Raw genomic sequence first — 13,778 nt, 5'->3', positions numbered from 1 at the left:
ATGTGGGACTCGATCCCAGGACACTGGGATCATGACCTGAGCCGAAGGCAGCTGCTTAACCAACTGAGCCACCCAGGCGTCCCTATTCTGATACCCTTTGTCTCTTGATTAGAACATTTACCCATTTACATTCAGAATAATAATTGATAGATATTAATTTAGTGCCATTGTATTACCTATAAAGACTCTGTTCCTGTAGATTGTCTCAGCTCCTTTCTATTCTTTGTTGCTTTTGGTCTCCTTCCCACTCAGAGGATCCCTTTTGATGCTTCTTGCAGAGCTAGTTTAGTGTTCATGAACTTCTTTAGTTTTTGCTTGTCTTGGAAACTCTTTTTTTTTTTTTTTTAAGATTTTTATTTATTTATTTGACAGAGATCACAAGTAGACAGAGAGGCAGGCAGAGAGAGAGGGGGAAGCAGGCTCCCTGCTGAGCAGAGAGCCCGATGCGGGACTCGATCCCAGGACCCTGAAATCATGACCCGAGCCAAAGGCAGCGGCTTAACCCACTGAGCCACCCAGGCGCCCCCCTTTTTTTTTTTTTAAGATTTTATTTATTTATTTGACAGACAGAGATCACACGTAGGAAGAGAGGCAGGCAGACAGAGAGGGGAAAGCAGGCTCCCCACTGAGCAGAGAGCCCGATGCAGGGCTCGATCCCAGGACTCTGAGATCATGACCCGAGCCGAAGGCAGAGGCTTTAACCCACTGAGCCACCCAGTCGCCCCTTGTCTTAGAAACTTTTTATCTCTCCTATTCTGAATGACAGCCTTGCTGGATATAGTATTCTTGGCTGCTTATTTTTCCCATTCACAGCACATTGAATATATCATGCCACTTTTTTCTGGCCTGCCAGGTTTCAGTGGACATGTCTACTGCTAATCTTATGTGTCTACCCTCGTAGGCTAAGGACCTTTTTTGTTCCTAGCTGCTTTCAGAATTTTCTTTTTATCTTCATATTTTGTAAGTTTCACAATGATATTTTGTGGTATTCACCTATTTTTTTTATTTTGAGGGGAGTTCTCTGTGCCGCTTGGACTTGAACGCCTGTTTCCTTTGCCAAATTAGGGAAGTTTTCAGCTATAATTTGTTCAAATAGCCCATCTGTTCCCTCTTCCCACTCTTCTTCTGGGACTCCTCTGATATAGATCCTGGTTTGCTGTATGGTCTTGCTGAGTTCCCTAAGTCCACCTACACAGTCTAATAGTTTTCTTTTCTTCTTCTCTTTAGCTTCATTATTTTCCATAATTTTATCATGTATATCACCTATTTGCTCTTCTGCTTCTTCAATCCTCATAGTAATTATATCCACTTGGTTTCACATCTCAAGCTATAGTATTTTTCATTTCAGCCTGACTAGTTTTTAGTCCTTTTATTTCCTCAACAAGGGTTTCTCTGGTGTCTTCTATGCTTTTTTCCAAGACCAGCTAGAAGTCTTGTAACTGTTTTTCTAAATCCTTACTCAGATATATTGCTTATATCTGTTTTGTACAGGTTCCTGGCTATGATTTCTTATTGACCTTTCTTTTGGGGAGAATTTCTCTCTTGTCATTTTTCTCTTGTCATTTTGGATAAGTTTCTGTCTTTTGCATGTTTTGAAGGCTTATTATGTTTCTTGAATCTGAGAGTAATACTATATTAAAAAGGTGTCAGGCGTGCCTGAGTGCTCAGTCAATTAAGCACCCAGCTTGATTTTGGCTCAGGTCATGACCTCATGGTCATGAGATCTCACCCCATGTCCTGCTTCACACTGGGCATGGAGCCTGCTTAAGATTCTATCTCCCTCTCCTTCTGCTCTTCCATATCTCTCTCTCTTTCCCTTTCTTTCTTTCTTTCTTTTTTTTTTTTTTTTAAGATTTTTATTTGTTTATTTGACAGAGATCACAAGTAGTCAGAGAGGCAGGCAGAGAGAGATGGAGGTGAAGCAGGCTCCCTGCTGAGCAGAGAGCCCGATGCAGGGCTCGATTGCAGAACCCTGGGATCGTGACCTGAGCCAAAGGCAGAGGCTTTAACCCACTGAGCCACCTAGGTGCCCCTCCCTTTCTTTAAAAAAGAAAAAAAAAAGTGTGGCAGAGTCATACACTGTCCAGCGCGTGGCACTTCAAGAAGTGTTTCTGGTGTATGCTGTGTGGCCTCTGCTGTTGTGCTTTGACTGCTCTTTCCCACTGGTTAGTCCTCTGCAGAGCTCCTTCTTGTCATGAGGAGTGTATGGACCTTTTAACTAGATGTGCTTTGATTTATTTGTTAAAATAAACCTGGTGGGGGTGGGGAAGGAGGGACACCTGCATGGCTCAGTCAGTTAAGTGTCTGCCTTCAGCTCAGGTCATGATCCCAGCGTCCTGGGATTGAGTCCCACATCAGACTCCTTGCTTAGCAGGGAGTCTGCTTCTCCCTCTACCCTTCCTCCCTGCTTGTGAACTCTCTCTCTCTCTCTTAAATAAATAAAAATCTTAAGAAAAAAAAAACAAAAGGGAAGATGGAAGAAAAAAGAAAAGGACCCCTCCCCCCAAAAATCGAATAGACAATCAAAAACTATAAGCCTGATTCCAAGGAAAAAGAAGGGGGTGTGAGAAGCCTGATCCCCCAAAAGAGAAAAGGAAATGAAAAAAAAAACAAACAACAACAACAACAAAAAACTAAAGCCTAGTCCTAGTTCTACTGGTACTCAGGTGATGCTTTGAAGCACTCTGTGAGCATTAGAGTTGGTGCAGGCGTGCTTCCTGTGCTAGTCTTCTTGGGGAAAGACCTGCCACACTGACTCAGAGTCAGAACATTCCCAGTAAATAAGCACCGCAAGAGGTAGGGTTTGATGTAAGCAACCGCACCTCCACTAGTGATCTCTGAAGTCTTTGTATTGGTGGTAAGGGGGAAAATAGTGCCACCCCATTCTCTCTGCCCAAAACAGGGCATCTTACACCCCATGCTGTTCAGGAAGCCCTCAGAATAGTGAGAACACACCCATTGTCACAGTGCTCCTGCATTAAATGCTTATTATAGTATTGAGAAATTTTGCCTGGGACTCTGAAGACTGGTTTAACTAATAATATAAATGGTTGAAAAATCAGTTGACACAGTTTGCTTTAGAACTCATGGTGTATGCTTTCTTTATAGGATCCATTCTGGAACAGAATGAAGAAGCCACTGCACCTTTTGGATTGTATACATGTACTATTGGCAAGATATGTTGAGAATCCTAGCCAGGTTTTAAATTGTGAGAGGTAACTATGAATTAGCTATTGCCATTATAGCAAAACCTTAAATGTTTTTAATAAGTATCTGAACAACAAAGTTAGATGGGGGAAGATATGGAGAATTACTATTTGAATGGTATCAGTTAGCATATATGAAAGGTTAGAGTTTTTTCCATTTTTCAACCCCTGTTCTGAATACTTTCTATAGGTAAATGATGTAATTTATGAATTACTTCTAAACTCCTTCAATTCAGTTATGTCTTTGTGAGATTATTGGCCATTTCAAGGTATATTTGTTTGTAAAGACCAAAAGAATGTAAGTAATTCAATATTAATTTAAAGAGTCATCCTTATTGTCTCCTTCGCATTATAATAATCTCCCAGAAGAACATGGTGGTCATGTGGTAATTCACCTTCCCCTGCATTTCTTGTCTGTTTTCATTGATTTACCGTTTACTTAATCATATGATCCTTGCTCTTTCTGGGATGATAGTAATGTTAGCAGAAGTTAGAGAGAAGTCTTACAGGAGGAAATGTTTCTAAATGTATCAACAGTTGATCAGGTATCTTTTCCTTTACAGGAGAAGATTTACAAATCTGTGCCTGGATGCCATTTGTGGTTATCTGGTTGAGCTTCAGTCTATGAGCTCTTCGGTTGCAGTACAAGCCATCACGGGAAATTTTAAATCTCTTCAGGCTAAACTAGAACGGCTTCATTAATTATTGTAGTGTATTGTCGTCCATGCATTTTAACCTGTAAAATAAAAGCTCAGCTGGGTCCGGATATCAGGTGCTCTAATTTAAGAATTTAAGAACAATTTTAATAGAAATAAGTGGCAATATCTACAAACAGTACATTTGCCAGATGAATTATTTTTTATTATTATTTTGCTTTTTAATAATCACGTTAAAAAAACAATTGAAATAAGATTACTTACGATCGTAACACAAATATAAACATTTAGAAATTCTTATTTTTAATTTAATAAAGGCAGAAATTTTGAACTTAGAGTATTCATTTTCAAGTTAGTCCAAGGATGTTAATATCAAAACTTAAATAGGCTAGCTGAGCAAGTTCCATAACACTGGATTCTACAACAGTCCTAATATAGGCAAATAAACACTGCCTCTTAAAAAATTATTTAGGTTTCGGTTCATCTTTGGAAAGAAATTTCTTCCAACTACTAATATTGTCAGTTGTAATTCTTAAAGATTAATATATACTTGGCTATTTTTTGAGCAGGTAGCAAATGTGTAACTACTACTCTATGTTCTAAAAACCTACACAGAAAGATACTGTTTTCCTTTTAGTGTCTACCTACCAGTCCTTGCGACTGATTACCGACCACATTAAAGCAGTGGTTCTCAAATGTATGCACCAAACCAGCAGAGAAGCATCATCTGGGAATTTGCTCCCTGTTTGATTCTTTTTCCTCCCAATCAGTAACCACAACAAATGAGTTTTACCCAAGACACAATATATAAAGTAAAATTGTTAGTGATGGAGATTTTAGTCTTCAGCAAATTGGAATAACTAAACCAAGTCATGGCAGCAACAAGGAAGGAGAACAGAGTAGGAATGGCCAGGACTGACAAAAAAGCGAGGACATGGACTTCTTTCCTCTCACCTTTTATGCCATCAAGAGTAATTGCCTTCTACTTATTGTCACTGAAGCATGTCTAACAATTTTTATAGTACATTTTGAAAATAGTTTTCCTTCCCTTCTTTTTTCCCAAGGTCATGGGTTGACCTTTTCATATTTATTCTCTTAGAATTTAGTTCCCTTTTTCCTATATCTAATTCATAATATTTAATAGACTATCAAAATGTCACTCATTAGATACCACTACCTCTCATATTTTTCAGCTTTTAGTTCCTTAAGTTTAGTTTTCTGGAATATGTAAAACGAATGTAAGTTATGCATTGTTAACTCTATAAACTTAAAATTTTGTTACGTCTACTTAAAATGAAAGTCTTACTTAAATGGTATTTAGCCATGACTCCAATTCTACTATATATATGTATTTTTAAGCCCATTTACACACAAGCATATTAATATATATGTTATGTTAAATATACTCAACTCAGATATTGAAGCTAGATCTTTCAAAAGGACTGTAAGCTAGCATGGCTAAATGGTCCTTAGGAGTCAGAAATCTGAACCCTGTTCTTTCTATCACAGAGCACTTTTGAGAAGGTTTAACAGTTCTAGCTGCACAGCAAATGTTTTCCATACTTTTGGGGAGGGTGAGATCCCTAAGAGAAATTAGTGCATTTTCAGCTTTCTAGAACAGTGTTTCTAAAACTTGTAATTCATAAGAATCACCTGGATAACCTGCTAAAACCAGGTGTTCCACCTCTAATGTGATACTGATACTGGTGGTCAGTGGATCAAGCTTGGAATAGCATTGTTCTCGCACATTTATCACTGTATTAATATATCTCATACTTGATGTTTAGTCAACACATTATTTCTTTATACTGACAATTAAACATATATAGGCAATGAATAATAAGTTGAACATTATTTATGAAACAGTGCATTCATTGTAGGCAATGACGAGTCACTGAAGACCTTGATTGTGACATATTAGTTTTAGATAGATCATTTTCATTTGGCAAAATGGTCAGGAAAGAAGAGAAAGAACCTGTTTTTGAGTAATTGCGCAGGGTATGGGATATTGACCGTGAAATGCATGTGATTATGGTCAGCATTTCTTTAGTTATAACATATGTGACTTACTAGTGACTTTTTCATTGAACACTTCTCTGCTGATCACATGCATTTCCTCCACATTTATGTTATATAGTTAATTTCAGTCTCAGGATTCACAGATTGCTCATTCTCTTCCTCAGGATACTTCCCACCTCATTTTTCCTCTTATTCATGAGAGGAAAAATTGTGATAGTGATACAGTTGTATCAAGAAAATGAAGAACTGGAATATTGAATGTAAAGGTCTTGAAAGGGCACATAATTTTCTTTCATTTTCTATCAGTTTCTTCATTTTAAATTTTCTTAATAATAAAATTTTTTTCCAGAATATTTTTGAGTCTTCTGGTTAATCATTTAAACTCTTCAAACTTCAAACATTTTCCTAAGAAACAATTTTTTCGGGATGCTTGGGTGGCTCAGTCAGTGAAACGCCCACCATCGGCTCAGCTCAGGATCCAAAGTCCTGGGATCCAGCTCCGCACCAAACTCCCTACTCAGCAAGGACCCTGCTTCTCCTTCTCCCTCTCCCTCTGGGAGCTCCCCCTATTTGTTTCTCTCAGATAAATAACTAAAAATCTCTTAAAAACAACAACAACAAATTTGGGGTGCCTGGGTGGCTCAGTTGGTGAAGTGTCTGCCTTCAGTTAGGTCATGATCCCAGGGTCCTGGGATCGAGCCCGGCATCTGTTTCCCTGCTCGGTGGGAAGCCTGCTTCTCCCTCTGCCCATGCCTCCCGCTTGTGTTCCCTCTCTCACTGTCTCTCTGTCAAATAAATAAATAAAACTTAAAAAATAGACTCTGCTTTGGAGCAATAGCCTTTTACTCCTGTCATTTTGCAGGCAGCTTCATATTTTCCCAGTTTTTGCATTAGGATGACCTTTCAAGGATATGAGAAGCCTCATCAGAACATCCGAGGATATGATACTTTTCACCCTCAGATATATCAAATAGTTTGACCTCATTCTCCCCTTAAAAATTAATACAGAAAGGGGCGCCTGGGTGGCTCAGCGGGTTAAGCCGCTGCCTTCGGCTCAGGTCATGATCTCAGGGTCCTGGGATCGAGTCCCGCATAGGGCTCTCTGCTCAGCGGGGAGCCTGCTTCCCTCTCTCTCTCTCTGCCTGCCTCTCCTTCTACTTGTGATTTCTTTCTGTCAAATAAATAAATAAAATCTTTAAAAAATAAAAAAATAATTAATACAGAAAAAAAAACCCCACAAAACCCAAACCTGAACTCATGATCTTCCTCCACTTTGTTATCAAAATCTTACATCCTTTAAAAGTGAATCTGCTTGGACTCTGATAGATCTCTTTTATTTTAGTCAAGCAGAATTTTTTTTTAAATGCCTTCGGCTCAGGTCATGATCCCAGGGTCCTGAGGTTGAGTCCTACCTGCTCAGCGGGAGCCTGCTTCTCCTTCTTCTACAGCCCCCCTTGCATGTGCACATGTGTGTATGCTCTCTCTCTCTTTCAAATAAATAAAATATTTTAAAAACCAAACAGTAGCTTTCAAAAAAATAAGAGGTAGTTTCCAGTATATGATATTTATCTTTTTTAAGACTTTATGTATTTATTTGAGAGAGAACTTGAGAAGGGAAGGATCAGAGGGAGAAGCAGACTCTCCCCTGAGCAGGGAGCACAATGCGGGACTCCATCCTGCGACTCCAGGATCATGACCTGAGCTGAAATCTCAGTCACCCAACCAACTGAAGCACCCAAGCACCCCAATATACGATTTTTTAAAAACTGACTTTGAAGCACTTCTGTGGCATCCGATTGAGCATCTGATTCTTGATTTCAGCTCAGGATTCTGAGATTAGGCCCTGTGTCAGGCTCTGGGCTAGGTGTGAAAGCTGCTTGGAATTCTCTCTCTACCTCTCCCCTGCGTGCCCTCCCCCAAAACAAAACAACCCTGATATTAATTGAAATAATATAGAGAATAGCACACAAATCATAGGATAAGTTTTCTCATAAAGAACACACTTGTTTACCACTGGGTGGAGATATATTACCTAAAAGCATGTATATTCTTTCCTATGTCTAGTCTTGATGCCAAGGAATTTGAGCCAACCTTAATTTTTTACCTACTTTTTTTCCCTCCCCTTTTCCTTTTGATAGCTTTTTTTTTTTTTTTAAAGATTTTATTTATTTTTTTGACAGATCACAAGTAGGCAGAGAAGCAGGCAGAGGTTGGAGAGGAAAGGATGTTCCCTGCTGGGCAGAGATCCTGATTTGAGGCTTGGGGCTCCATCCCAGGACCATGAGATCATGACCTGAGCTGAAGTCAGAGGTTTAACGCACTGAGCCACCTGGGCGCCCCTTGATAGGTTTTCTGAAAGTAGAAATAACTCCAATTTCTCTTTAAACAAGAGAATTGAGATGCCTGGGTGGCTCAGTCTTTAGGCATCTGCCTTCGGCTCAGGTCATGATCCCAGGGCCGTGGGACTAAGCCCCAGCCCACATGGGCTCCCTGCTCAGCAGGAAGCCAGCTTCTCCCTCCCCCCCCCTCCCCACCTCTGTTCCCTCTCTAGCTGTGACTCTGTCAAATAAATAAGTAAAATGTTAAAAAATAAAATAAACGAGAGGAGAATTTAGGACTTGAAATTAAAAGGATGCATGTTACAACAGTACTGTTACACTCATCTGAAGATAAAGAACGAATGGCAGCTTGGTAAACTATCAAAGCTTCCCCACACAGTCCACTGCCAGGTTACACAGTTGTTGTAGGTCTCTTTCTGAAGTACAGCCTCAGAAGAGAAGTGAGAGGGTGAGTCCCTATTACTGAGATGACATATGAATGCCAAGTGCTTGCCATGAGAAATAGTCTTTTCTCTGACAACTCTGGCAACTCCAACGGATTGTGTAATTCAGTTTAATAGTTTCTGTTGAACTGGAAGATGGTCAAAATGGCTTCTCACTTGTTATCGGCCCACGTACATGATAAATTGACCCTCCAAATGACAAGCAAAGGGAAGCATAACTACAAAATGTCCACATTTCAGGTGACAGGGAAAATCCATGATTAGTTATTGCTACTACAATCTCATAACTCACCTTGTCACAGTGATTAGTCTATAAGTGACACTTAACTAAAGCCTAAACCAATCAATGCTTTTTTTTTCTTTTTTTAGGACAAGTGGTTAACTCAAAGTGGGTATGTGACTTGAAATGTTTGAATCAGAATGAAGCACAGATTGAGGAAATAGATTTTTTTTCCTTGATGTGTGACAGTGTAGGGTATGAGACATCTCTAGCCTTTTGGTACCATAGCAGAAATGATATTTTAAATAATATCTTGGGGGGAAGCCTGGGTGGCTCAGTTGGTTAAGCAGCTGCCTTCAGCTCAGGTCATGATCCCAGCGTCCTGGGATCGAGTCCCACATCGGGCTCCTTGCTCGGCAGGGAGCCTGCTTCTCCCTCTGGCTCTGCCTTCCACTCGGTCTGCCTGTGCTCGCTCTCGCTCGCTCTCTCTCTGACAAATAAATAAATAAAAATCTTTTTTAAAAATAAATAAATAAATAATATCTTGGGATTATATTCATTAAAATTTGTTGTCTTACATATTGTATCAGTCACGGTTCTAAGAAAGAAAAACACAAGAAAATGGGTTTGTGGTGTGTATTTTTATAGGAATTTGATATTACGGAATCAGTAGAGCTGGTTTAAGTCTCTGTAAGACTGTTTCTTTGCATCAGATGTTGGAGCTTGAAGTTCATAGAGCTGTCAGGGAACAAGGGAAGATGGCTGCAAAGGAAAAGAGGGTAAAGCCAGGTCGGACCCTACAAGCATGAACTGAAGTTCATGAGGACAGACCAAAATCCTTGTCAGTTTTTGTTGCTTCTGACCATGGTGGTATTGATGTCCTGCAGAAGCTGAGTCCTTCATGGAGCTAAATACTTACACCTGGCCCAGGAGTTGGAGAATTTGAAAGAGACTTTGGAACTAACTCAAGGGAAGTTAGAGCAGCTGCAAAGCCAGCAGATAAGTGACCACCTATGTGAGCTCTAAGACAGCTGCTTCACTTCTGCCCCTGAAATCTCCCATAAAAATCTCCCTTGCGGGGGCGCCTGGGTGGCTCAGTGGGTTAAAGCCTCTGCCTTCGGCTCAGGTCATGATCCCAGGGTCCTGGGAAAGAGCCCCACATTGGGCTCTCTGCTCAGCAGGGAGCCTGCTTTCTCCTCTTTCTCTCTGCCTGCCTCTTTGCCTACTTGTGATCTCTGTCAAATAAATAAATAAAATATATATTTTTAAAGATTTTATTTATTTATTTGACAGACAGAGATCACAAGTAGGCAGAGAGGCAGGCAGAGAGAGAGAGAGAGAGAGAGAGGGAAGCAGGCTTCCTGCGGAGCAGAGAGCCCGATGCGGGGCTCGATCCCAGGACCCTGAGATCATGACCCGAGCCGAAGGCAGCAGCCCAAACCACTGAGCCACCCAGGCGCCCCATAAATAAATAAAATCTTAAAAAAAAAATCTCCCTTGTTGGGGGGGCGGGGTGTGGGGGGGAGAATCTTCCCTGTGGTCTACTCTGGCTAGAAACCTACCAGGAGGGGATTCAGCCTAGCCAAGTTGACACAGTACAAATCTATCATTACAACCCATTCATTGAATCAGTGACGTTCACCTCTTTATATAGAAGATAGATACCGGGGTGCCTGTGTGGCTCAGTTGGTTAAGCATCTATCTGCCTTTGCCTCAGGTCATGATCCCAGGGTCCTCGGATCAAGCCCCGTGTCAGTCTCTCTATTCAGCACAGAGCTAACTTCTCCCTCTCCCTCTGCCTGCCGCTTCCCTTGCTTGTGCTCTCTCTGTCAAATAAATAAATAAATAAAATCTTTTGAAAAAAAAAATCTAGATATACCAACCAGTTTTTTCAAAACGGGTTTGTCGCCAAAACAGGTGTCATGAAAAACACTGCTAAACCTAAACCTAAATGGAAAAGGAAAAGTCTCATATCAACATCGGGGACTCATAGAACTGGGCAAATCTGCCACTACTGGTCATCTGATGTACAGATGTGGTGAGATCAACAAAAGAACTATCGGGAAAAATTTGAGAAGGAAGCTGCTGAGATGGGAAAGGGCTCCTTCAAGTATGTCTGGGTCTTGGATAAACTGAACGCTGAACGTGAATGTGGTATCACCATTGATATCCCTGTGGAAATTTGAGGCCAGCAAGTACTATGTCTTGATGCCCCAGAACACAAAGACTTTCTCAAAAGCATGATTACGGGCATATCCCAGGCTGACTGTGCTGTCCTGATGGTTGCTGGTGGTGTTGATGTATTTGAAGCAGGTATCTCCATGAATGAGCAAGCCTAGAGCATGCCCTTCTGGCTTACACACTGGGTGTGAAACAACTAATTATTGGTGTTAACAAAATGGATTCCACTGAGCCACCCTACAGCCAGGAGAGATATGAGGAGAATGGTTCAGGAAGTGAATCGTTAATCAGTTAACAGAAGTTAATCGTTAAGAAGCACCTACATTAAGAAAATTGTCTTCAACCCAACACAATAGCATTTGTGCCAATTTCTGGTTGGAACGGTGACAACATGCCGGAGGCAAGTGCTAACATACCTTGGTTCAAAGGATGGAAAGTCACCCGAAAAGATGGGAATGCCTTTGGAACCACCCTGCTTGAAGCTCTGGATTGCATTCTGTCACCAGCTCGTCCAACTGACAAGCCCTTGCATCTGCCTCTCCAGGACGTCTACAGAATTTGTGGGCCGAGTGGAGACTGGTGTTCTTCAACCTGGCATGGTGGCCCCCTTTGCTCCAGCCTCCAGAGAGGCTGCCTGCCTCTCTGCTGCCTCTCTGCCTACTTGTGATCTCTGTCTGTCAAATAAATAAATAAAATCTTTTTTTTTTTAAAGGGAAAAATAGAAAACAAAAAACCTTTAAAAAAAATTCCAAATCTCTTGGAGGGAAAGTGCAAACAGTGCAGTTTGGGTAAAGGATCCATTTTTCAACCAGTCACCTATGGCTAGTATCACATAGCACAGAAATGGCTGCTGCGTGCTTATTGGAGGCCTTTTAGCGCAAGGGGAAACATTTTAAGTTGAGGTTTGTTACAAGATGGAGTGTGAATTATTTTTTTAAATAAGCTTTTGATTTGAAATTTTTAAAAAGATTTTATTTATTTATTTGAGAGACAGACAGTGAAAGAGAGCATGAGAGGGGAGAAGGTCAGAGGGAGAAGGAGACTCCCGGTGGAGCTGAGAGCCCGACACAGGACTCGATCCCTAGACTCAGGGATCATGACCAGGGCCAAAGGCAGTTACCCAAAAAAACTGAGCCACCCAGGTACCGGAGTGTGAATTATTATTTTTTTAAAGATTTTATTTATTTATTTGACAGAGATCACAAGTAGGCAGAGAGGCAGGTGGAGAGAGAGAGAGAGGAAGGGAAGCAGGCTCCTGGCTGAGCAGAGAGCCTGATGCGAGGCTCGATGCGGGGCTCGATCCCAGGACCCTGAGACCATGACCTGAGCCGAAGGCAGAGGCTTAACCCACTGAGCCACCCAGGTGCCCTGTGGAGTATGAATTATTTAAGATAAGACTAGGCTGCCGTATCAAAAAGCCCCTACAATAAATCAGTGGCCTAAAGAAGAGAGACATTTATTTCTCTCTTATACTACTATTACAAGGTACTGATTCAGTTGGAGGAGTAGCTCTCATCCATACAATTATTCAGAGATTTAGCTTCCTTCAGAATACTGGCTTTGGCATTCTTCAGTGTCTCATTGCATAATCAAACTGGGTCATGGTGGATTTCAGCCAAGGGAAGAGGAAAATGAGAAACTATGTCCACGATAGTAAGATCTGAGCCCAGAAGTTGTACACCATATTTCTGCTTAGGTTGCATTAGAGGGAACTTACTTAATCACATGGGCATTGTAAGGGAGGCTGGGAAATGCAGATTGGCAATATACCCAGTAATACTGAAAGAGTGTTTTGGTGCACAATTATTATTATTATTATTATTATTATTATTATTATGGATCATTAATTTGGTGGACAATTATTACAAGTAGTTACATTTTAAAATATTAATATTAAAAGTACTAATATGTATTTTCTGCCTTCAAAGTTATCACAGTTTTGGTAAGGAGATAGAAGACTCAAACATTAAGGTACATATGGATTACTTGAGACTCTTATTAAATTGCAGATTTTGACTCAGTAGGTTTGGGTGGGTGGAGCCTAGAGATCTGCCTTCCTAACGAGCTCCCAGTGATGCCACAGTTCAGGTCCTTGGACCATACTTTGAGTAGCAAGTAGTTGCAGATTCAGCAGAGAGAATGGCAGTTGAACTACACCTATGTGTTATGATGATTAGAAGTCCAAGTTCGGTGGGGTGTCTTGGTGGCGTAGAAGGTTAACCATATGACTCTTGGTTTTGGCTCAGGTTGTGATTTCGGTATGGTGATATTGGAGTTGTGATCTTGGAGTTTTGAGGTCAATCCCCATGTTGCACCCAGCATCACACCCCACCCCATGCTCAGTGCAGAGTCTGCTTAAGATGGTTTTTTTCCTCTCCCTCTGCCCCTCCCCCTCTCAAATAAATAAGTAAATCTTTTGAAGAAAAGAAAAAAAAGGGGGGGAATCCAGATTTGGATGTTAGACGTCCTGTGTTTTATTCCAAACTCTATGATCTACTGGCCGCTTTTAATTGCTTACCTTTAAGCAAGACCTTTAAGATTTTTAGTAACCGGGGTGCCTGGGTGGCTCAGTGGGTTAAGCCGCTGCCTTCGGCTCAGGTCATGATCTCAGGGTCCTGGGATCAAGTCCCGCATCGGGCTCTCTGCTTCCCTCTCTCTCTCTCTCTCTCTCTCTCTGCCTGCCTCTCCATCTACTTGTGATTTCTCTCTGTCAA

The 13,778-nt window shown here is 41.1% G+C and overlaps 1 protein-coding gene and 1 pseudogene across 1 annotated transcript in view; both read left to right on the top strand.

The window, feature by feature from the left end:
• Nucleotides 1–6,232, top strand: part of NUP155 (nucleoporin 155) — a 67,771-nt gene extending 61,539 nt beyond the window's left edge. Inside the window, exons 34-35 of the mRNA XM_059417014.1 lie at nucleotides 3,109–3,215; nucleotides 3,770–6,232. Of these exons, the coding sequence (XP_059272997.1) occupies nucleotides 3,109–3,215; nucleotides 3,770–3,908 (246 nt within the window). The 3' untranslated portion in view covers nucleotides 3,909–6,232. The remainder of the gene's footprint in view (nucleotides 1–3,108; nucleotides 3,216–3,769) is intronic.
• Nucleotides 6,233–9,641: 3,409 nt separating this feature from the next.
• LOC132027492 (putative elongation factor 1-alpha-like 3) overlaps nucleotides 9,642–13,778 on the top strand; it is an 8,987-nt pseudogene continuing 4,850 nt past the window's right edge.

The sequence above is a fragment of the Mustela nigripes genome, chromosome 12 (assembly GCF_022355385.1).
Source record: "Mustela nigripes isolate SB6536 chromosome 12, MUSNIG.SB6536, whole genome shotgun sequence".
Taxonomy (NCBI): domain Eukaryota; kingdom Metazoa; phylum Chordata; class Mammalia; order Carnivora; family Mustelidae; genus Mustela; species Mustela nigripes.
Note: the sequence above shows the minus strand (reverse complement) of the source record. Positions and strands in the feature narration are given on the sequence as shown.